The following is a 19,060-nucleotide window of genomic DNA, read 5'->3' as shown; positions in this document are numbered from 1 at the left end:
AATAACCTCCAAACTTAGAAGTCTTTTGAGGCCCGCACTTCTCATAGCAATGTTTGGTCTACTAGTCGCTGTCGTTTGAACGAGCAGACGACAGTTTGAACAACTCCGAAAGAGCAGACAACAGTCTGAATTATTAGACGGCCATTTGCATGTCATAATGTACTGAACGTGGTGCGTGGGTAATCCGGACAACTTGACGATTTTTGCCGCCCTCATGTTGAAACAAAACAAATAAACCCGACGACAACAAGTATTCGTGAATTCAACCCAAAGTGCTTTCCGCACAAGCAATCGTGGTCCGATGGTGCCAGGCATCCCTTTTCACGGCACCTATCCACATTCTCGAACAAACCGAGCAGGCGGAAAACATACAAAAACTGATCTTGACACCTTGCCAGGTACAGCCCCGTGCGCGGCGTTTTGACGAGAAGGCAGGTTTAGTCTGGTGTTTCTGAAACAACACGGGAATGGTCCGTCCCACATGGTGACTTTCACCCACAATCCCAGACCAGAAGTGCGCCCGATGCGTCACCACAGCGGCGCGACGTCAAAGAGCCAAGTTGATGTAGGGCTAGATGCTCGGAATTTGCCATGCTCCGTTTTTCTTGGGCTGTCAGGGGCTATGGAATGCACCATACACACTGCCTTAGGAAAGAACTGTAAACAAACCAAAAGCTTTGAAAAAATCTTTGCAACATGATTACGATTGACGACAGTTCTCGGCAGGAACTCAAACCGAAAGATATGACGTTTCAGTTACGGTTACCGTTTCCTGTTGACATCAGTTTATAATAAACCAATATCAACACTGATAATATATGCCATTTTATAATAAATGGTTTAAAGTAGTTTCAGATATCTAACGGGACATCCACAATAACAAAAACTTAAAAAGGCTCGAGGTACAGCTAAGCACTTCTTATGAGTTGTGAATGCGAAAGCATGAATGTCATTCTTTGCGCCACAGCCGCATCTGATCCCCTCGGCACCAAGGCCGCTTCTGATTCCCTCGAGGCCGCGGCCGCATATGATCCTCTCGGCGCCTACGCCGTTTCTGCTCCGGCACGAGCACGCAGCGCCATGGAGTGGCGCAAATTGAAACTGACACACGTTGGCTTCATATCATCGCCGTTTTGCGTGGTATTTCGCGTGGTTTCAAAGCTGAAATGCCTCAGATCGCGGCTTCGGGAATTTATCAGCCGTTTGGCGTGGCTGATGACGTCAGCTCACTCCATGAAACAGCTAATGCTTGCGCATTAAAACGTCTCAGCACTTTTAGCTGGTCAAAAGTTGCACACGTTTCTAGCTCTAACACTCGCTCACTACATCTATTTACATTATATAGTGTGATATCCAAGCATACGTTATTCCGGCACTTGGGGATCATCGCATTGTGTGTAATAAAAATTAAAATAAACATCGCTCCTTAGTTGTTCAGCAGCATTATGTAAACAACCCTTGGAAATTTCCCACTGGGTGCTGGAAGAACCATTCGCACTTTCTCGTCTCTATAGCACGGAACAAGCTGCCCAGAGGGCGTGCTGGAGCAATACTAGTAGCGCCGCACTCTGGTGCAAAAGCGCCCTCCATAGCAGTACGGGTCCGGGTGCAATGGCGACAAACAGATTAAAGGGATGCTGAACCGAAATTTTGATTCCACAAAACACGCGGTAAAAGCGTGCAACGGGATGCTACAAACACCAAAACATCACTCATACAGCGATATCTCGAACGGATGACCAAATTTTTCAAGAAAAGGAGGTGCATTTGAAAGAGATGATGTCGTCATGTTTCTCCGAGAAGGAGAGGGAATGGCCTCGTGTCTTCTCCGCCTCGCGGCCTTAAAGGGAAGATGGGGCACTTCTACATTTGAGAAAAAACGCTTGAATTGCGTTCATTTGGCCTTTAGAATAACAGATATCAAAATTATATTTCAATACGACGCGCCGGAGAGCCACAAGAGCAATTTCAAAATAGGGCTGAAGCCCCGCCCCCCTAGCCTTGGGCAGCCAAAAGAGCCGTCGATGACGTCACGGACAGCGACTGTCTTTCGCGTTTTTCTTGCGTTTAACAATACTTACGCAGCAAATGGTTTGGGTATTCGGGTTCACGGGGTAAAAATACACTAGAATTCACTTCTAACTCATTTTTTCCAAGAAGCTCCGTAGCTTCCCTTTAAGGGAGCGAAGCGAAGAGAGGAGGAAACTCGGTATCTTGACGTCACGCGCCTCGTCGGCCTGGTTCAATCTCGACCTCTTTTTCCAAAAATACGGCCATCCACTCGAGATATCGCCTTAGGAGTAGTGGTGTAGGGATTGTAGCGTCCCGCCTACATTTCCTGGATTGTTTTTCTGAAATCCAAATTTCGGTTCACCATCCCTTTAAACTGCGGTCGCGTTGCAATATTATTGTAGCTTGAGAAAAACAAATATTTTTATTTTTCGATTAATACCGGTTACCGGTAAATAATTTACAGTTACGGTTTACAAGTTTTCATAAATTTCAAATAATGATTTCGTTCCAGTTACGGTTACTGAAAAAATTTGTTCCTAAACGGTTTTCGGTTTTGGTTATGGTTTCAGTCCCTGCTTCTTGGGCGGGGGTAAAAGACAAGGTCGTTCTCACTCACTGAGGAATGCGTATCTTGATGTGAACATAGTGATCTCCGTAGCCAGACGAGTTGAGACGCTTCACCCCTTTGTTCGCCAGACGGATCTTGGTGTGAGATGACGTTCCAGCCGGGATCTGAATGAGCACAAGACAAAAATGATTACCGTTGTTGTAGTTTGCGGTCGTCGTAATGTGTGTCGAGGGATCGGCGGAAATTTCCCATGCCAAAGATAGTGACCAGCTGAAGGACAGTTGGGTTGTGCTTGCGACGCCACCTTTCAACAGGCACAGCAAGCGGTGCCTACCTTCGACTGGGTGCGTCGCCTGTTCGCTGCGCTCACCTGGAAATGGTGCCTTGAGAAAAACCTTCGCTAACTTAACCAACCGTCTGCCTACAATGTTGTGCGTCATTGACCGTGGCAAGTACGTTGGTCCCATTTTTCCCAGGGAGGTAACTAGGCACACCTTGAAATAGACCTTTTCCGAAATTTCGAAAATGCATAGATCATGAGCGGCCGCCATTAGCTCTTCATGCACTGTGAGCACGCATCTGACACGAGTGCTGCATCAGTGCCCAGCGCAAACTCGGAGCCAATCACGGGCTTCATGCCAGATGCGATGAGACAAACTAATGGCGGCTGCGCATAATCTATGCATCATTTCCCTATTTCGAAAAGGGTCCATTTCATGAGGTAAAATATGCCACTAAAATATAACTTTGATGAAGACGTGAGATTGCGGTACGCAGGCACCGATTCTTCTGGCCGATTTTAGAGCTAGCCCAGGGATTTACGCCACCTTATATATACTGGAACCTAAAGTGGCCCTTGGTTACCAATTTTAAAGCACAAATAAAATTCAACTGAAAAAGCACTACCAAGTGTACTTAATCATTCTGTATCCAAGTGACCACTTTTCCCCGGTGTGAATGTAGCAACTACTGCCGACAAAGGCCAAAAACTTGCCGCATTTTCCGGTCTACGGGTCGCCCCATTGGATAAGCTGCACCGTGTAAATACCGTGTAATCGCACGTATTGGCCGCACTCGCGCAAGGGCTGCACCCCCCCTATTGAGACCAAAATATTTAAAAAAAATATTAAAAAAATTGTTAGCATATTAGCTGCACCACCCCTTTTTCCAAGGTGCGCCAACCACTTCCGCAGTGTGCCGCCGCGCTTCGCATTTCCGCCATTTTTACTCCGCCATTTATACACCTCTGCTCGAGCTTTTTGCCATGATTTGAAGCAGAGATAAGAAACAGTATGGGAGAAAAGCTTTGGAAATCTGTACTTTTTATGGTTTTCGTATCATCCATGGCCGCCTTCCGCCCACGTGATCGTAACTGCTGGGAAATCGGATGCTCGGATTTCTGATTGTTGCCGTTGGGCTTCACGAATGTTTCCTTCCGAGAAGTTGGTTTATGCACGCCCCGCAACCTGAGAGCAGCGGGCAAGTGCTACTTTCGAACTGTCACTTGTGCCTTGAAGTGCAGCAGACACGCAACAGATTCCAAATACGGTGTCGACGAGATCTATGTACGGTGCCAGGCAAAGCTTGCAGTTCAAGGTAGGCTCATTGGCACGCCTCAGACGCTTGACGTTGGCATCGAAATGGACGTCGAGGTTGAAAATGTATGAAATAAACGGCCAACACAAACTCCGGAAAGGCACTGACTGGACAGTTCAGAAGAGCAACGCTGGCCGCCGTCGACGCCAATCGGACTCGGGCGCCGAGGACACCGTAGGTTACGACGATCGAGAACGAAATAAACGCGCTCGAGCCCACTGCTTGCAACCGCGAGTACGTAGATTTTTTTTATGCACATCCGAAACTATATTGTTTTCATATGTGTATAGGCCGCACCTAAAAAAAAAAAAAATAAATAAAAAAGTGTAGTCTTTACGCACGTTTTTACGGCAGCCATTTTCCCCCAGAAGTTGGTGTGTGTCGCATTGTTTTGTTTGGTCAGAGCAGAGTCGCTGCATCCGCGGACCTACGTCGCCACGCTACGGACCATCTCCCGGCCGCCAGAGAAGCAGGTTATACGAGGGCACTCTGCCATTCTTCCTTTCGCGTAAATGCCAATATGACCCACATCTTTCACAGTCAACGTCCCTACTTATAAAAAGCAAAACACACTTAAGCAGCACCGAAGACGTGCCAACATAAATTTGGAGGAAAGAAGCAAGACGTATACGCCGGAAAATACGATAATTGGTCGTAACAGCCTGCGCGGTTCAAAACTTTCCAAAGAGATACCTTAAGCATGATGTCGTCGTAGATGCCCTGAACACGGACCGTGCCCCCCAGGACTGCCTGAGAGAGGGTGATGCCGGCGTCCGTGTGGACATCCGGACCGTCCCGACGGAAGTAGTCACTCCGAGCCACCTGGATGGGAAGTTTACGAAGGACATGTCAGCCGTAGAAAACGACAGCGGAACGAGACAAAGTCATTTGTTGCAAGTATGAAGGCGCAGGCAGGCTGGGTTATGTCCGAGGTAGGTATTGCAATGCCACTAAACATACATTTTTTTTTTTTTTTAATGGTGGGTAGGACAGTGGTGACACTAAGTTCTTACAACAATCTCGTTGCAACTAGAGAAGTCCGTGCCAAGTGGGGCATACTTAGTATGTGTTCACGAAGAGGGTCAGGTGGACATCAAAGCACACAGTAAGGACACAAAGCACAAAAAAAAATTGTAAGGGCGCAGGCGAGCTGGTGAATATTAACCACGTTGAATTAACCTGAGACTGGGGTAGAGAAGAAACATCAAAACGTAGAAGAGACAGAAAATAGACAGGACGACGTCTCAAACTCACCTCAGTTTGAGACGCCGTCCTGTCTATTTTCTGTCTGTTCTACGTTTTGATGTTTCTTCTCTACCCCAGTCTCAGGTTAATTCCACATGGTTAACAAAACACAATGCCAATGTGAAAATGAGCTTGAATAAAAAAGGAGTCGATATATCTCTAAAACTGGAGGGAGGCAACTTGCACCAACAGCTTTGACGAGTTGGCAGCGCAATGAAGTGTAAGACGCCCCAGCAAAAACGTTTATTAAAACATCAACAAATTAGGATTTTGTCAGGCGGTCACAGTTCACACAAAGGCCTCGAACGACCGAATGGGTCCTTAACCCTTTGTTGACAAATGTTGCCTACGGGCATCAAACCACATACAGTAAAACCTCGTTAATTCAACCCCCGCTAATTCGGATAATTTGAACCGCCGATCCGGTCCCGTCAAACGTATGTATTAGTCAATGGCAACAAACGCTCATTAATTCGGAGGGAGCGCGGCGCACTATAATTAAATCAGACAAATTCTGCAGGTGGCGCTAGCTAATGTCCGTTCCAAAGGGTATGACCGCTATCCATCCGAGGTGTACACGTGGTTTTTCCGGTTTTCCCATGGTTCTTCGCTCTTCCGGTTCTCCGTGTTTCGCACCAGTTTTGCTCTGTATTGCCGTGCTTCAGCGCGTTACTCTTCTGGCATGGAAGCGGCAGAAGCATAGCTGCAACGAAAAAAGGGTAGCACAAGTGACCGACAACCGGAATGGCAAAATCCCGACACGCGGGACTATTGTTCCCGAGCGTGCCGATAGCGAGAGTGACAGTCACGTTTTATGCCTCAACGCGGGGATCCTAAAGCCTGCCATTTTAACAGCTATCTTATCCCTCCAATTTTCGCCGGCCACCCCCACATTGAAAAATGCAACGTGACAGGCACCCTCGCTATCGGCGCGCTCGGAAAAAATAGCGCCGGGTGTCGCGATTTCGCTGCTCCGATTATTGGTCAGTTGTGCTACTCGTTTTCCGTTGCAGCTGTTCTAGGCTAAGAATTTAGCGACGACAGTGGAAATACTGAGGGCCTTGAAGGACGGCGTCTCTCGACAAGTGACAGAAAGTTACGACGTTAAGAGAAGCAGTTTGGCCCCGTACGTGAAAATTGAGGCCGATATCCTTCGGGCTTTCGAGAGCAAGAAGTTCAATGCGAAAAGAAAGCGGCCTTGGAAAATGGTGCGCCCGAAACTAGGAGGCCTTCCTGTGCTATATTGTCCAAGCACGGGATGCATAGCTGCGACAGTGCGAGTGCGGTAGAGCACTCGACCGCGCTAAAGAAAGTTGCCGTCTCCACCCAACTGGCGTCCAGAAAGCAGACGGTAATAACATATTTGTTCTCAAAATAAAGGTATGTCACAGGGAACCGTTTTCGAGCAGTTTTCTTTGTCCTTTCGATATTTCGACTTCCGGATAATTCGGACATTTTTGCCGGTCCCATGAGATCCGAATTAACGAGGTTTTACTGTAATAATGTTTTAGTTTCGGTTTTGTCACTTTTAATCTAGTACTCTGGCACCAGTCTTGAAGATTGAAACTACAGCACCATCTAGTGATAAAATGTGCAAACAGTTGATGAGGAAAAAGTATGGTGCACAAATATGCGGCAACAGAGAACAGCAGAACAGCAATAAAATAGGGATAATTGTTTTTCTCTCGACACTAATATTTTACGATAGGTGACCATTTTACACGGGGCTATTATATGTGCAGATATTATTGACATTTTATTAGTGATCCATAGGGGATACGCAATGAAGCCTCTTTCTGACCTTTTTGCCTGGTGTTGCCCACAGGCCACAGAGCTATAACTTGCAAGTTTACCTTACAATTTCTCTTACTTTCATCTCTGTTCTTTCATTTGATCTTGTGAAACATTACTATCTTTAAGAAATTTTTTATATATCTAGTCACTAAAGGGTTAAAACCCGAAGTAACATCTTGACAGTGTTGTAACTATAACTGCGTCGCACAGTACCACTTACCTTGAAGGTGACGAAGAGCTCTTTCTTGCCGACCTGCATGCGAACGGTCTGGCCATCCTCCACACCTGAGAGATGCAAGACAAATGGTTTTAGAGAGTGCCCAGAGCTGCCGAGCCTCGACATTAAACGGACAAAACGTCGGCGTTTCAGTTACTTGCTCTGCCCGTCAAGCAGAACTTCCAGAACGTTTGGACTTTTCCACTTCAGGTGCACCTGACTTGGGTGCGCCTATAATGGCTAATTTTATAAGTTGAGTTTACTATAAAGGATTCCTACAGGAGACTGATGAGCTCAACCATCTTTTTCTTAACAAATATAAATATAAATGGCATACAGAAGGCCCTAGGGATATACCGTGAAACCACTGATTGGCGGCGAAAATTCGGAGAGATTCGAAAACGCTCGACAGTTGTGCTTCGGGCGCAGTGAATATGCTTTTTAACCGAACTCGCATGCAGGAGAAGATACGAAGCGACAGTGACCGCAAGCTGCTGGCAAGTTACCCCGCGAGCATCTATTCGTAGACTCTCAAACGGACGGCGGAAAGGTACCCACCGGCTGGCACAGGCACGGTCACCATCTTCCGCTGCACGGTGGTGCCCTTGGCGTGGCACTGCTGGCAAGGGTGCTGAATGTGCATGCGGGAACCGTGGCAGTGCCTGCAGGTGCTGCGCATCACGAAGGGGCCAGTGCTGATCGTCTCCTGCGCAGACGGGGCGAGGGACGTGTGATCACATGTTCCCACAGACAGCAGTGGCAATGTCGGCAAACCCGTAAAACGTTGGTTCCCAACTGGCTGTCTGGGAATGTTCCCCACAGTATGCCTGCCCCTGCCTTTATTTAAGTGTTTTTTGCGGTTTAAGCATTACTTTAGCGTTTCTGAGCTGCCCGTCAATGCACAAGTATAAGCCAACCACTTTCTAGTTTGTGCATTGCTGCTTAGAAGGTCGTTAGGCTTCTGCACAGCTTTAGTGCAGGGGTCGGCAACTGGTGGCCCACAGGCCAAACCCCCCCCCCACCCCACCCTCCCCCCACGAGCACGCACACATGAACACACACACACTCACAAGAACTAATGGCGCAAGAAACATGGTTAAATGCAGACCTTGTGTAATCGGACATATTAATTCTAAAGAAGTACACCACGGGGCTGGTTTTCTACGCACATCCACTGTATGTATCACCTATCCGCAGTTGCTGTGCACCAAAGTGATGCATTGCAAAGCAATAATTAAGGTCATCGTTTCCAGCTTAAACTGTTCGAAATCACAGTTTCGTACAATTGTCAATTTCAAGTTTCTGTCGCACACAGAGGCATTACAACAGACATTTTGGCCAAGCGACTGGTCAAAATTTTAGCACAAGTCTCGTAGGCCATCATTACAAAGAAAAATCGGACTGACAGCTTTTATTTTGTCTTTAAATATTGAAATGTGGACTCTAAGCCCTTGAAAATGATGGAGGCAGCGCCTGCGCTCTGAGAGTCTGGCAAGATACGGCGTGCAGCAGAGGGCATAACAGTTCACTTGTGTCATACCGTTCATATTCGGAAGCTGATCACATCCCCCCCCCCCCCTGATTTCTTATACGGCCCTCTCCGTGTTCGTTTTGCGTTGATTTGCAGAAAACATAAAATGAGAAAGCTGTTTTGGACTCAGAAAGCCCATAAGAGGATAAACCTACCAGAAACAACATCACAAACATGTCACACAATATTCAAAAACATAGCGATACGTGGGGCTGTAGGTGGTCTTCGCTCTGTTTGCTTAGACTTTTGTTCCTGTTTTGCAGTTTAACCAGTGTGCTTGGTTAGCACGATGTCTCTTATAGCTAAGGTTTTCGACATCCGTTCACAAAGTTGGTTTCCGACACGGGGGATCTTTTTGTCCCAATGCCGGCGCCCAAGGCATGCAACGACAAGGCTGGTACAGGGTAATCGGAAAAAGCTCTGCAGAAAAATGTTGACTTTGGACTGTACGCCCTGCCATAGCTCTCACAGCATCCCTCAGAGAGCGTTGTCTGAACAACCAGGGCAAATAGACACCAATGATCGAAGCCTACCAGCTCAAGGTCATAGTCGGGGAGGCGGAGGTGGTAGCCCTTAAAAAAACATACAATTGTCGGCTGCTTTGCTGTACCCTTTTTATTTCTGGCAACCTGCGAATTCGCGCTCGTGACCCTGCTAACAGCTGACTCTACTCCGTGTCACTAGTTGTGTGCAGTGCAGGCAAAGGCAACACCAGACAAAGAGAGAAAGGGCAAGCACTAGGAAGGCGGGACAGGAAAGGAGGGCAATGGAGTGCGAGGGGAGAGAGGGAAAGCACTAAGAACGTTCCAGAGGAGAGGTTTCTCGCCTCGTCCCCAGCCTTCCTAGTGCTTGCCCTTTGTCCCCTCACCTGGCATCGCCTTCGCCTGTACTGCACGCAACTAGTGACAGGGAGTATAGCTATCTCTACCCTCCCTCAAAAATAATGAAAAAATGACAATAACTACAACAACAAAGCTGAGCTTGAGAGGTGCACAGACTGAATGCTTGGATCTTGTGGAGTACCCCATTGAACTACAGACATGTATACCATTGGTGGTACGCAGATGACCCCACAACATGAGCCACGCCATGTTTCATGTGCGCTTCTATTTTGATTGAATGCATACAGGAAGTCAGAAAGCTTGCACGCCATCTTCGGGCCAACTTAAATCGTAGAGCTGTTTTAATTCATACAATTTCGACTTGCTTCTGAAATTTGGTAGAGATTTATTTCTGTTGGTATCAATGTTTTAACTTTAGACCCGCTTTTGCAGATATGTAATCGCAGGGTGTATGACGCCCTTTTGCATTAAATTACTTGATTTGATATGAGATGTATTGTATTATATGCTGTAATATAGCTTGATTTCCCCTCTTAAATACACCCTGTGCAAGTTAACAAAGTATGGCAAAAGCAAAAAAGGCGAACCATCAAATGTTCAAGATACGCTGGGCACGGGCCGTGGTCGTACTCATGTTTAGAAACCCAGTCGGACTGGGGCCAATGTTTATTAAGAAACCTGTCGGGCTCAAAATTTTAAGAACCGGCCATGGTAGGGCTTGTGCTTAGAAAACTTGTCAGGCTCGGGCCGATTCTTTACTGGGCTGGGCTGGGCCGGGCCTAGAAATTCCAGCCCATGCAGTACTCTAGCGCGAGCGTTCCATGCTCAGGGGCCGTGTGAACTGCCGCGACCCTGGCAGTGACCCAAAGGAGATCCTCACCATGCCGCTGCCGTTGCAGTAGGGGCATCGGACGGCGCGGCTACCAGGCTCGCTGCGGGACCCCTGACACCGTGGACATGTGTCGACGACGTTCACGTTGACGTCCTTGTTCACCCCACGGGCCGCTTGTTGGAAGGTCAGATTCAGAATCACCTGCGGCGATCACCCAAACAATTTCAATTTGGGCAAAGAGTTGAGAGGGGCAGGTCAAAGAAAAACCTGACCCCTTTCCCGCACTATTGTGGCGAAGGCTGCGGTAACCTCAATACAGGTGGAACTTGTCATTTGAAAATGCCACAGAGTCGTTTGTGTCAAACCAAACGCACTAAAACGAAGTAGCCATACAGCAGCAATGACCACATGTTCAAATATTCATACTTCATTCGGACCATTGAACATTAGAATTCTCTCGGGGAAGAACTCGTCCAAGTTACGGAAGCACAATCATCTGAGGACAAACTGACTTATTACTTTCGTAACCTCAACTAAAAGTGCATTGTTGTCAAAACCAAGATACTGGAGCCTCAAAAGCTGCGACGGCACACTTTCTTTTCTTAGATTTTCTCGCTTATAGGACTCATAATTTAAAACTCTAAGAAGCCACAAATTTTGTTTGAATTACAAGAAATTTATCTAAATATGATGCAAGATAAAATATAATTTACCATATGAATAGATACACATAAAAGCAGATATTTGATGATTTCCTCTACATAGGCCTACTGATCATAAGTAGGTACACCACACATGAAACATATCTGAAACATATGACATATATTAATTTATCCCTCCAAGAATGCTCTTCATCGTGGACTGTTTAGGCAGCACATGACAACTAAAAACAAAATTAAGTTGCCATGAAAATCTCCGTGTGGTGCCCGTTTTTATAGCTTACGCTTGAGCCCCGTTGAGTGCATTTCTCATCAAGCACCGGTGCACTGCTGAGAAGCAACACCTGCGAAAGCAAGCTCTGCGGCTGCTGCCCCTCTGCAGTGCACCGGTGCTCGGAGTTGCTCAATCCGAACCCCGTTCGAAGTGAGCGGCTTAGGAATACATTAAAAACACAACAGAACAACCAAAGTGGTGAATTTGTTGGAATTAACCAGAAGTATGAAATATCAGAGTTTGAATTACCGCAAGCCTACTATCTTGCTCTTGTAAGTGATACTAGTATTGCTTTAATCACCGTTATTTACAGCTTGTGCACTTGCGAGTTCTACACTGTGTTGCTGAGAATTTTCTGTCTGTACACTTCTGTATACTGTCATTACGTCATAAGATGATGTTGAACATTTTTTTTGCATCTGTGCAGTGCTATATCACAATTTCTGTTTTTAAAAGTGTAACCCTCAGGGGCCCAGGAGAGGCCGGCAGTATTTCATATAAATAAATGAACAAAAAATTATTGTGCGCTGTTGGGGCCCACAGTTTGTGCCACCACAGCACAAACGTCGCTGTGCACGGTGCCTAGCACTCCAACAGAAGTGGACCTCCTCGTCTGCTTTCCTGGTGGTTGCACGGCCCCGGTTTTGACACCAATATTTTGCGCCTCCCCATTTCCTCCGAAGCCTATAGTCTCAGTAGTTGTGCACAGTACTGCGGAAGCCACAGGCAGGAGAAAGGGGCAAGCCGCTTTTGTACGAATCCCGAATGATGTGCTGGTCTCCGAGGGTTACCAAGGTGAGGGGGGGACAGGGCACAAAGGAGGGCACAGGTAATAAGGGAGCTTCTCCTTCCCCTCCAACTGCTCACGCTGCACTCTCACCCCTACACCTTTGGTAACACCCTGCTCAGCTAGTGAGATAGAGTATCAACGATAGTCTCGTAATACTGAATTTTCTGAGTCATCTAAAGGATGCCAGCCCCGTGCACAGCTGAGCATGACTGCAGCGTTGGCGTTCAGCTGGAACTCACGCTCGACCGGTAGGGACGCCAGTTCCAGCTAAACACTCACGCAGAACTCGCAAGATGCTCTTCCGTCACAAGAGTGAGCGATGGGAAGTGACTAGAGGCCAGCCACATCGCACGTCCCGTGCTAGGAAGTCCCCCCGTCGGCCGCGACGTCCAACTTCGCCACTCACCTCCTGCGCTCCGCCGAAGCCGAACTGGGATTCTGAGAAGTCGAAGTCCGAGAATCCCGTCCGCGACCCCAGGTCGCCGAAGATCTTGCGGAAGAGTTCTTCGGGGTCGATGGTGGAGTGGAAACCTCCCGGACCCCAGGTGCCTTGGGAGCCCGCTCCGGCACCCGCTCCGGCTCCCGCTCCTCCGGGGAAGTCCGACGTTGTGCCCCACTGGTCGTACTGCTGCCTCTTGGAGTCATCGCTCAGTATCTGCGACGGCGCGGGTCTCTTTTCAAGCGTACCGAGGTTTGTGCCAAAGGACGCGGAGACAGAAAAAGCGAGAGGCAATGTGGGACGAAGCATACTTTCGGCAAAAATTTTATTAGATGGCACACATGAACATTGCAAACTGCACATGTACATAGGAAAGACACCCAGTTAAAAAAACACAAAGTAAAGAAGCCAGACAACACTAATGCAAGACTGAGGCTTTTTTGATACAGGCATGATCCTGATCAGAAAGGGCCATCGAAGAAGCGCACACACAGACGTCGCTCTCGTGCTATGTAATCATAAAAGCTTCACGATTTGCGCTCTAGTTTTCTTTTGAAGCTCCCCACCACTAAACTGAAACAAAGCACCTTGACTAAAATGCATGCGGTAGTCAAACGCTTTTATGACAGACGCCTGTATTATGAAAATGCCCGTTTAATGAAGCATAAACAAAGTCCCAACCACTCTCCTATGTGGTCAATGTGTTCCTCTGACTACTACAAAAAATTCCCGTTGCACAGTCTCACAAAGCAAAAATGATTGGTATTACAAATTTTCTAGGTCAATAATACCATATTTACTAGCATAATGAACGCGCCCCCTACAATGCTTCAATATTATGAATTTTTTTTGTTTTTTTTTCTTGTATAATGAAAGCATTTCTAATATTCGGCCCCGCGAGTCCCGAACTGCGTCCAACTCGGTTAGCCACCAAGCTCACCAAGCCAATTTTCTTTTGCCGCCAAGTGGCCAGGCCAGGCCAAGCCAAGCGTAGCAGTACACGCACTCGTAGCAGCAGAAAGTGCGTAATTGCGGAAGTGATTGACGGTGAAACCAAGCGGAGTGCACAACTAACAAAGCTGGAGTCGAGGAGTTGCCCAGCCCCGGAGGTGCTTCGCCCATCGGATGCATCGATGTCGACAACATGCCGTCGTCTGTGGTCCGCTTTCAGGCAGTGAAATCGTGAGAGTGGTTAGGCCTAAGAACGGTCGCGTCGCTCACCGTGCTCAGTGAGCTTCGTAGGGCGCTTTTCCTTCGGCAAAAGGCACGCCGAAAGCACCCTAAAAAAGGTTAGTAATTTCTAGAGCATGGTTACTGTGGCACAACCACGACTAGTCGTGGGTGCGCCTTTGTCAGTAGAGACGTGCCACAGATGGCATTTAAAATTACATTTGTGCGAAGTGTCTAGGTGCAAAAATTTTAGACCCGTATTCGCGACTCCAGCGACCTATAGGGGGCGCCACCACCAAACAAACATGGCGGCTGAGTCCAGGTCGCGGAGGCTCGGCCGGGCCGCCTGAACAGGTGGCGCGTTCAATTTAACATATTTTCTTTTGTTTAATGCCCAATTTTATAGGTATTTGAACTGAGACGGTTAAAGTGTAGCCGGTACAGATAAACTTGCAAAGCATAGTTTTGTTTTGCCGGTGTTTTTTTGTTCTTTTCGTGTCAAACTTTCGTTTCGGAGATTTCGTTCCAAACCGAAACTATGGGCTCCGGAGAGACGGTTTTGATCATCTAAGGAAAGTGGCGATGACTATAGAATTGTTCCACAGAGAGTAACTTTTCAGCTAGCTCGCATGCCTCGACCATGCGACTTTTCTGTCCGCGAAATCGAGCTTTTGTGCGTATCCGCGTTTACGAAACAGCTTCAGTCGTCTGCTCGGCCAACAATATAGGCTGCAGGAAAATTACGAAAATTAAACAACCACTTCTTGAGCCAAGGACCATGTTAACCCGCCGGCGCCCCACTAAGCAGCTGTTACTCGTATCTCAATTGAGGTTTTAGTAGCAACCGAGAAGTCATTTTGACGAGCGGGTTATGTATTATATTACGTACTATGGTCCCACTAAAGCGGTATTAGTATATTCTTCGGGTTGAAATATGAGCTTAGTTGACTAGCTATTAGGTGAACTGCTGAATAAAAGTATATTTGACAGACAGAGAGATACTACTTAAACTTAGCCAAATGGCTCTATAGCCGGCAGCACGGAGACAAACTGAAGAGAGTTTTCATTGAAGATCCACGCAGAACCTCTCTGCATTGAACTTTGCTTTGAATTCTGAATGGAGAAAATTAGTATTTTTTTTTGTGGCCGGTCAACCTGACCAATGTAGACGTATACTGCTGCTGGCTTCGACGTCCTCGTAATATAAATATTGGAGGCGCGATAGGTCAAAATGCCGTGACAGCATCTAACGTTGCGAGACTTGTCTCCCACCTTTTGAAAACAAATAATTTCCCTCATTCATCATTTGCAGCGAGCAAGTTTTCCTGAATCAAGTAATTGCGAAATCAGCCGAACTCCTTCAGTGTGGTGCAGAGACTTTTTCGGCGAAAAGCAGCCAAGATGAATAGCCAACGCACCGGCCGGCGTGGGTGGCTCAAACTTGAAGCTAACCGAACACAACCAAACTCAAGAAAAGCAGCTATCGAACCTTCCCATTCACTTGACTGCAACATTGATGTTCCCTCCAGTATCAGTTACCAAGCAGTCATCACTTTGAATGTGATTCGAGACAGAGAAGAAATCAAAAAGTTTTTCCGTGATTCCTCCCCATCCAAGAAATCGAAAGCACGCGACCGTGTGCTGTGGAGTAAACGGGCTTTGAAACACATAATATAAGAAAACAATCTACTGAGACCACACTAATGATCACTCAGGCAAACTTATGCAATATTCGGACCTTCGTCAAATTACATTGTTCGCCACCGCGCCGACAACACGTCTCCGCGAAAGCCACCAGAGACGCGGAGGAGCGCGGAGCGACCTGGACCGGCTGGTTCCCGGTTTTCCCACTTGGCGTCGTCCGTTTTGCTGGAGTCGCGAATAATGAACAAATATCTGCAGATTTTTCGAGAAAAAAAGTGTGTTCATTATGCGAGTAAATACGTTAATCGATTTCATGTAACGGTTGCTCACAAGTGACGCGCATAGAGAACAGAAATACTGAGGCAGCGGCAACGGTTGACGCAGCTGCCGCGCCCCTTCGCAGTGCCGTGCCACACCCCTCTGCTGTTGCCGCACATCCTCAGTTTTGGGTTCAAATAATTTGTCAGTGCGATGCAATGTTCATAACATAGTAATCTGTGTAACAAAAAATTTGCATGGTCCCGGAGGCTTTGTTCTAAAGGCGTTTGACTGTATCCACGAGAAAAGCTACTGGTGGTCACGGAATTCCGAAATAAGCCATACGTCGAAGAGAGCCCCAACTCCGCCCGAACGCAATACGAGCTGCAGAGATCAAACGTTAGAAGTTTCTAGAATACGTGCAACCAGGCATGTAGCCAGGGGGGCGGCCCATGGGGCTCGGGACCCCCCCCCCCCCAAAATCTTCTATTTTGCTGGGACCTCCTCTCCGCCCTCCCTCTCATACAGCATTTTGTTATGGGCGGCCCCCCCCTCTTCCCCCGAAACAAAATCCTGGCTACGTGCCTGCGTGCAACTTAGATGGAAAGTTGGAAGCAAGTTCCAGGTGTTCCCACGACAAATCAGCACCGACCCCACGCACTCGTGTGTTCGACTATACTCCGCTCTCCCCTAAGCTCGAACTGCGGTAGAAGTTCCCAAGTCATACGCCTTTCTTTCATCACGTGATCCTACTCTTGCCATACGCACATGCAGAGCTGGGTCAGGTGATGAAAGGGAGCCGGCCGATTGGTGTGACAAGGATGTAGCTCCCACCGCAGTCTCACCTTAGGGGTGAATGGAGTATAAATCACATTTTCCCACTGAACTTTTTTTTTTAGTTGATTGCATCTTTTGAGCTTGTACCTAAAACCGTTTGAATGGGAAAGCTGCAATCATAAAAAAAAGGTGGACCTGCGCGACACCGGTGTCTATCACATTCCTCTTTATGCCCTCGTCTTCTTTTCTGCCGGTGTTTTGGCCGACTTTTGTTCGCTCATTTCAAGCAAAAGGTGACTTGCCTCATAGGCTTCAGAGACCTCCTGGAACTTCTTTGCTGCTTCAGGGTCCCCCTTGTTAGTGTCTGGGTGGTACTTCTTTGCGAGCTGATCGAGGAAATGTTGAGGTAGGTTAGCTCATAGGCTTGTCGAGATGCCTAAACAACAAACAATATATTTTTCTTTTTTTCCTTGGGTCACATTTAAAATTGTGCGATGTCTTGGAGAATTGCCAAATTCTATTGGGCTACATTTAAAATTGTGTGATGTCTTGGAGAATTGCCAAATTCTATTTGAAACCATGGGGGATTTATAATTTCAGTCGAAAGTGACCTTCACAACTAGTTTTGGCTGGGTATGGAATAAAAATAAGAAGCAAATGAAAATGCTTTGGTCGATGGAAAGGTTGCCAAGACAACATCAGTGGAGTCTTAATGCTACAATGCGCTACAGCTGTCTGCATTATTGAAAATATGAGGTAGCACGTTGCATTGCACCTGGAGGATCTTAGGAGGCACTACACCCCCAGTGTTTTGTACTGCATTTATTTTGTGCCACCCTACAACGTTCCCAACGGGATTAGTAGCTTCGTAAATAAATAAATAAATAAGTGGCCACTGGCCTGTCAATAAAAAGGGGAATGTTTTCTCCAACCTCTGTCCTTGAACTTCGACAGATTATTAGGGTCAATAAACTACAGGGTGTCCCCAAAGAAACATTTGATCATTTAAGAAATTGTTTTTTTTTATAAACAAGCCAAAAAATAAAATCCAATAAATCTTTCCACAAAGACGTCCTTAGGTTGTACTAGAAAAATCCTGTCATGCCTGCACCAAGGGAGGAAAACGGAAACAAGCCGTCTGGTCGATGCCGCTACTCAGCCTAGTCACAGATAGTACTTTGCACGCTCGGATGTGCTGGATCTGCTTTCGGGCGTTCATCTCAGAAAATGCGTTTACATATCTGTTTCATGTTACATCTGCGAGTTACAGCGTTCACATGACGATTTGTTATCGATTTCGTCCTTCTGCATAGGAAAAGAAAGATTTGTTTTTTGTTTCCATTTTCTTTCAAAAACCTACACTCGTGAAGTTTGACTATGATAGCTGCACCAACTAAAGTAACCTCTGTGAAAAGTTTCATCGCAATCCATTCATTGGCTTATTTAGGCGAATTTGTTTTACGCCCAAACAGCGCACCTGAAGCACCCTGTATATACTAATAACGATCGTTTGTATCTGTGATTTACCATTCATTTTATTTAAGCCTTTTCTCTGTCATCCGGGTTATTATAACCAAATAAAACATTACATTACGTTCACCCACTTAGCAGCGTGCGAGGCCAGACAGGAAGGTGAGGAGGAACCTGACACAAGTGCGCCTGTTAGCACGCCGCCGAGTGGGCTACGTACTAACGTTTCACCGCCACGAGAACTTTAAGACAAACGCCATTTGGTACACATTAGGTAATTGTCGGTATGAGACTTTTTTTCTGGATGATGTTCTTTCACCTGGTAGTACGCCTTTTTGATGTCTTTTTGATTGGAGTTTTTGGGCACGCCAAGAACCTCGTAGTAGTCCCTCCTGCACAGACTAGACGATGCGTGGAACTGACGTATCCGCTGGTTCGCCCCCGCATACTGTAAAGTTTTGCCTGTTAGAAAGATACAGAGAAAGTAGAAAAAAGAACCCGTAAAGGTCGACTTTTCATTTGTTTGTTCGTTTTTTCACGAGGGAGTGCAACACTTGCAAAAGTCACGGATGGTGGTCGAGGGCTCACCGGCTTCGAATGATGCAATCGGACGGGAGACTCCGTTCAGCTTCGTGCATACCACACAGCAGCGAACCAACCGAGCAGGAACGCGAACTGTAGCGAACATTGTCATAAATTCATGCTAGCTATCCTGAATACCTTGGATTTCAGACGGCCCCGAAAAGCATGTGGCGAACTCGCGAAGAGCCCAGAGAGTTCGCGAGCTACAGTTGCCAACCGAGTCGAAGGCTAAAGCCGCTGTCGGCGGGCAAAAGTGAACGCTTTTTTTTCTCTCTTTCTTTTTTTCTCGTAAATGTTTTGCGTTACTTTATTTTTGTAAATATGAAATTAAATATATGCTTTTTGGCGACGTTAAATAA

At 46.9% G+C, this 19,060-nt stretch overlaps 1 protein-coding gene across 2 annotated transcripts in view; it reads right to left on the bottom strand.

Moving 5' to 3' along the window:
* LOC115333029 (protein tumorous imaginal discs, mitochondrial) overlaps window positions 1–18,919 on the bottom strand; it is a 28,266-nt gene extending 9,347 nt beyond the window's left edge. The window contains exons 1-9 of one of the 2 annotated variants that reach the window (XR_003920687.3): window positions 18,708–18,911; window positions 18,439–18,581; window positions 16,952–17,035; window positions 12,768–13,016; window positions 10,687–10,839; window positions 7,992–8,139; window positions 7,437–7,501; window positions 4,871–4,999; window positions 2,630–2,745 (exon numbers count right to left, since the gene is read on the bottom strand). Coding sequence is in view for 1 of the 2 variants with exons in the window: in XM_029995563.4 (XP_029851423.2) it covers window positions 2,630–2,745; window positions 4,871–4,999; window positions 7,437–7,501; window positions 7,992–8,139; window positions 10,687–10,839; window positions 12,768–13,016; window positions 16,952–17,035; window positions 18,439–18,581; window positions 18,708–18,813 (1,193 nt within the window). In the remaining variant the exon portion in view is untranslated. Of the gene's footprint in view, window positions 1–2,629; window positions 2,746–4,870; window positions 5,000–7,436; window positions 7,502–7,991; window positions 8,140–10,686; window positions 10,840–12,767; window positions 13,017–16,951; window positions 17,036–18,438; window positions 18,582–18,707 lie in introns of both variants that reach the window. The other variant, XM_029995563.4, reaches the window with a different exon arrangement.
* Between the last annotated feature and the right edge of the window lie 141 nt (window positions 18,920–19,060).

The sequence above is a fragment of the Ixodes scapularis genome, unplaced genomic scaffold (genome assembly GCF_016920785.2).
Source record: "Ixodes scapularis isolate PalLabHiFi unplaced genomic scaffold, ASM1692078v2 PGA_scaffold13__105_contigs__length_92229423, whole genome shotgun sequence".
Classification (NCBI taxonomy): domain Eukaryota; kingdom Metazoa; phylum Arthropoda; class Arachnida; order Ixodida; family Ixodidae; genus Ixodes; species Ixodes scapularis.
The sequence above is the reverse complement of the archived record's forward strand: the minus strand, read 5'-3'. Positions and strand labels throughout refer to the sequence as shown.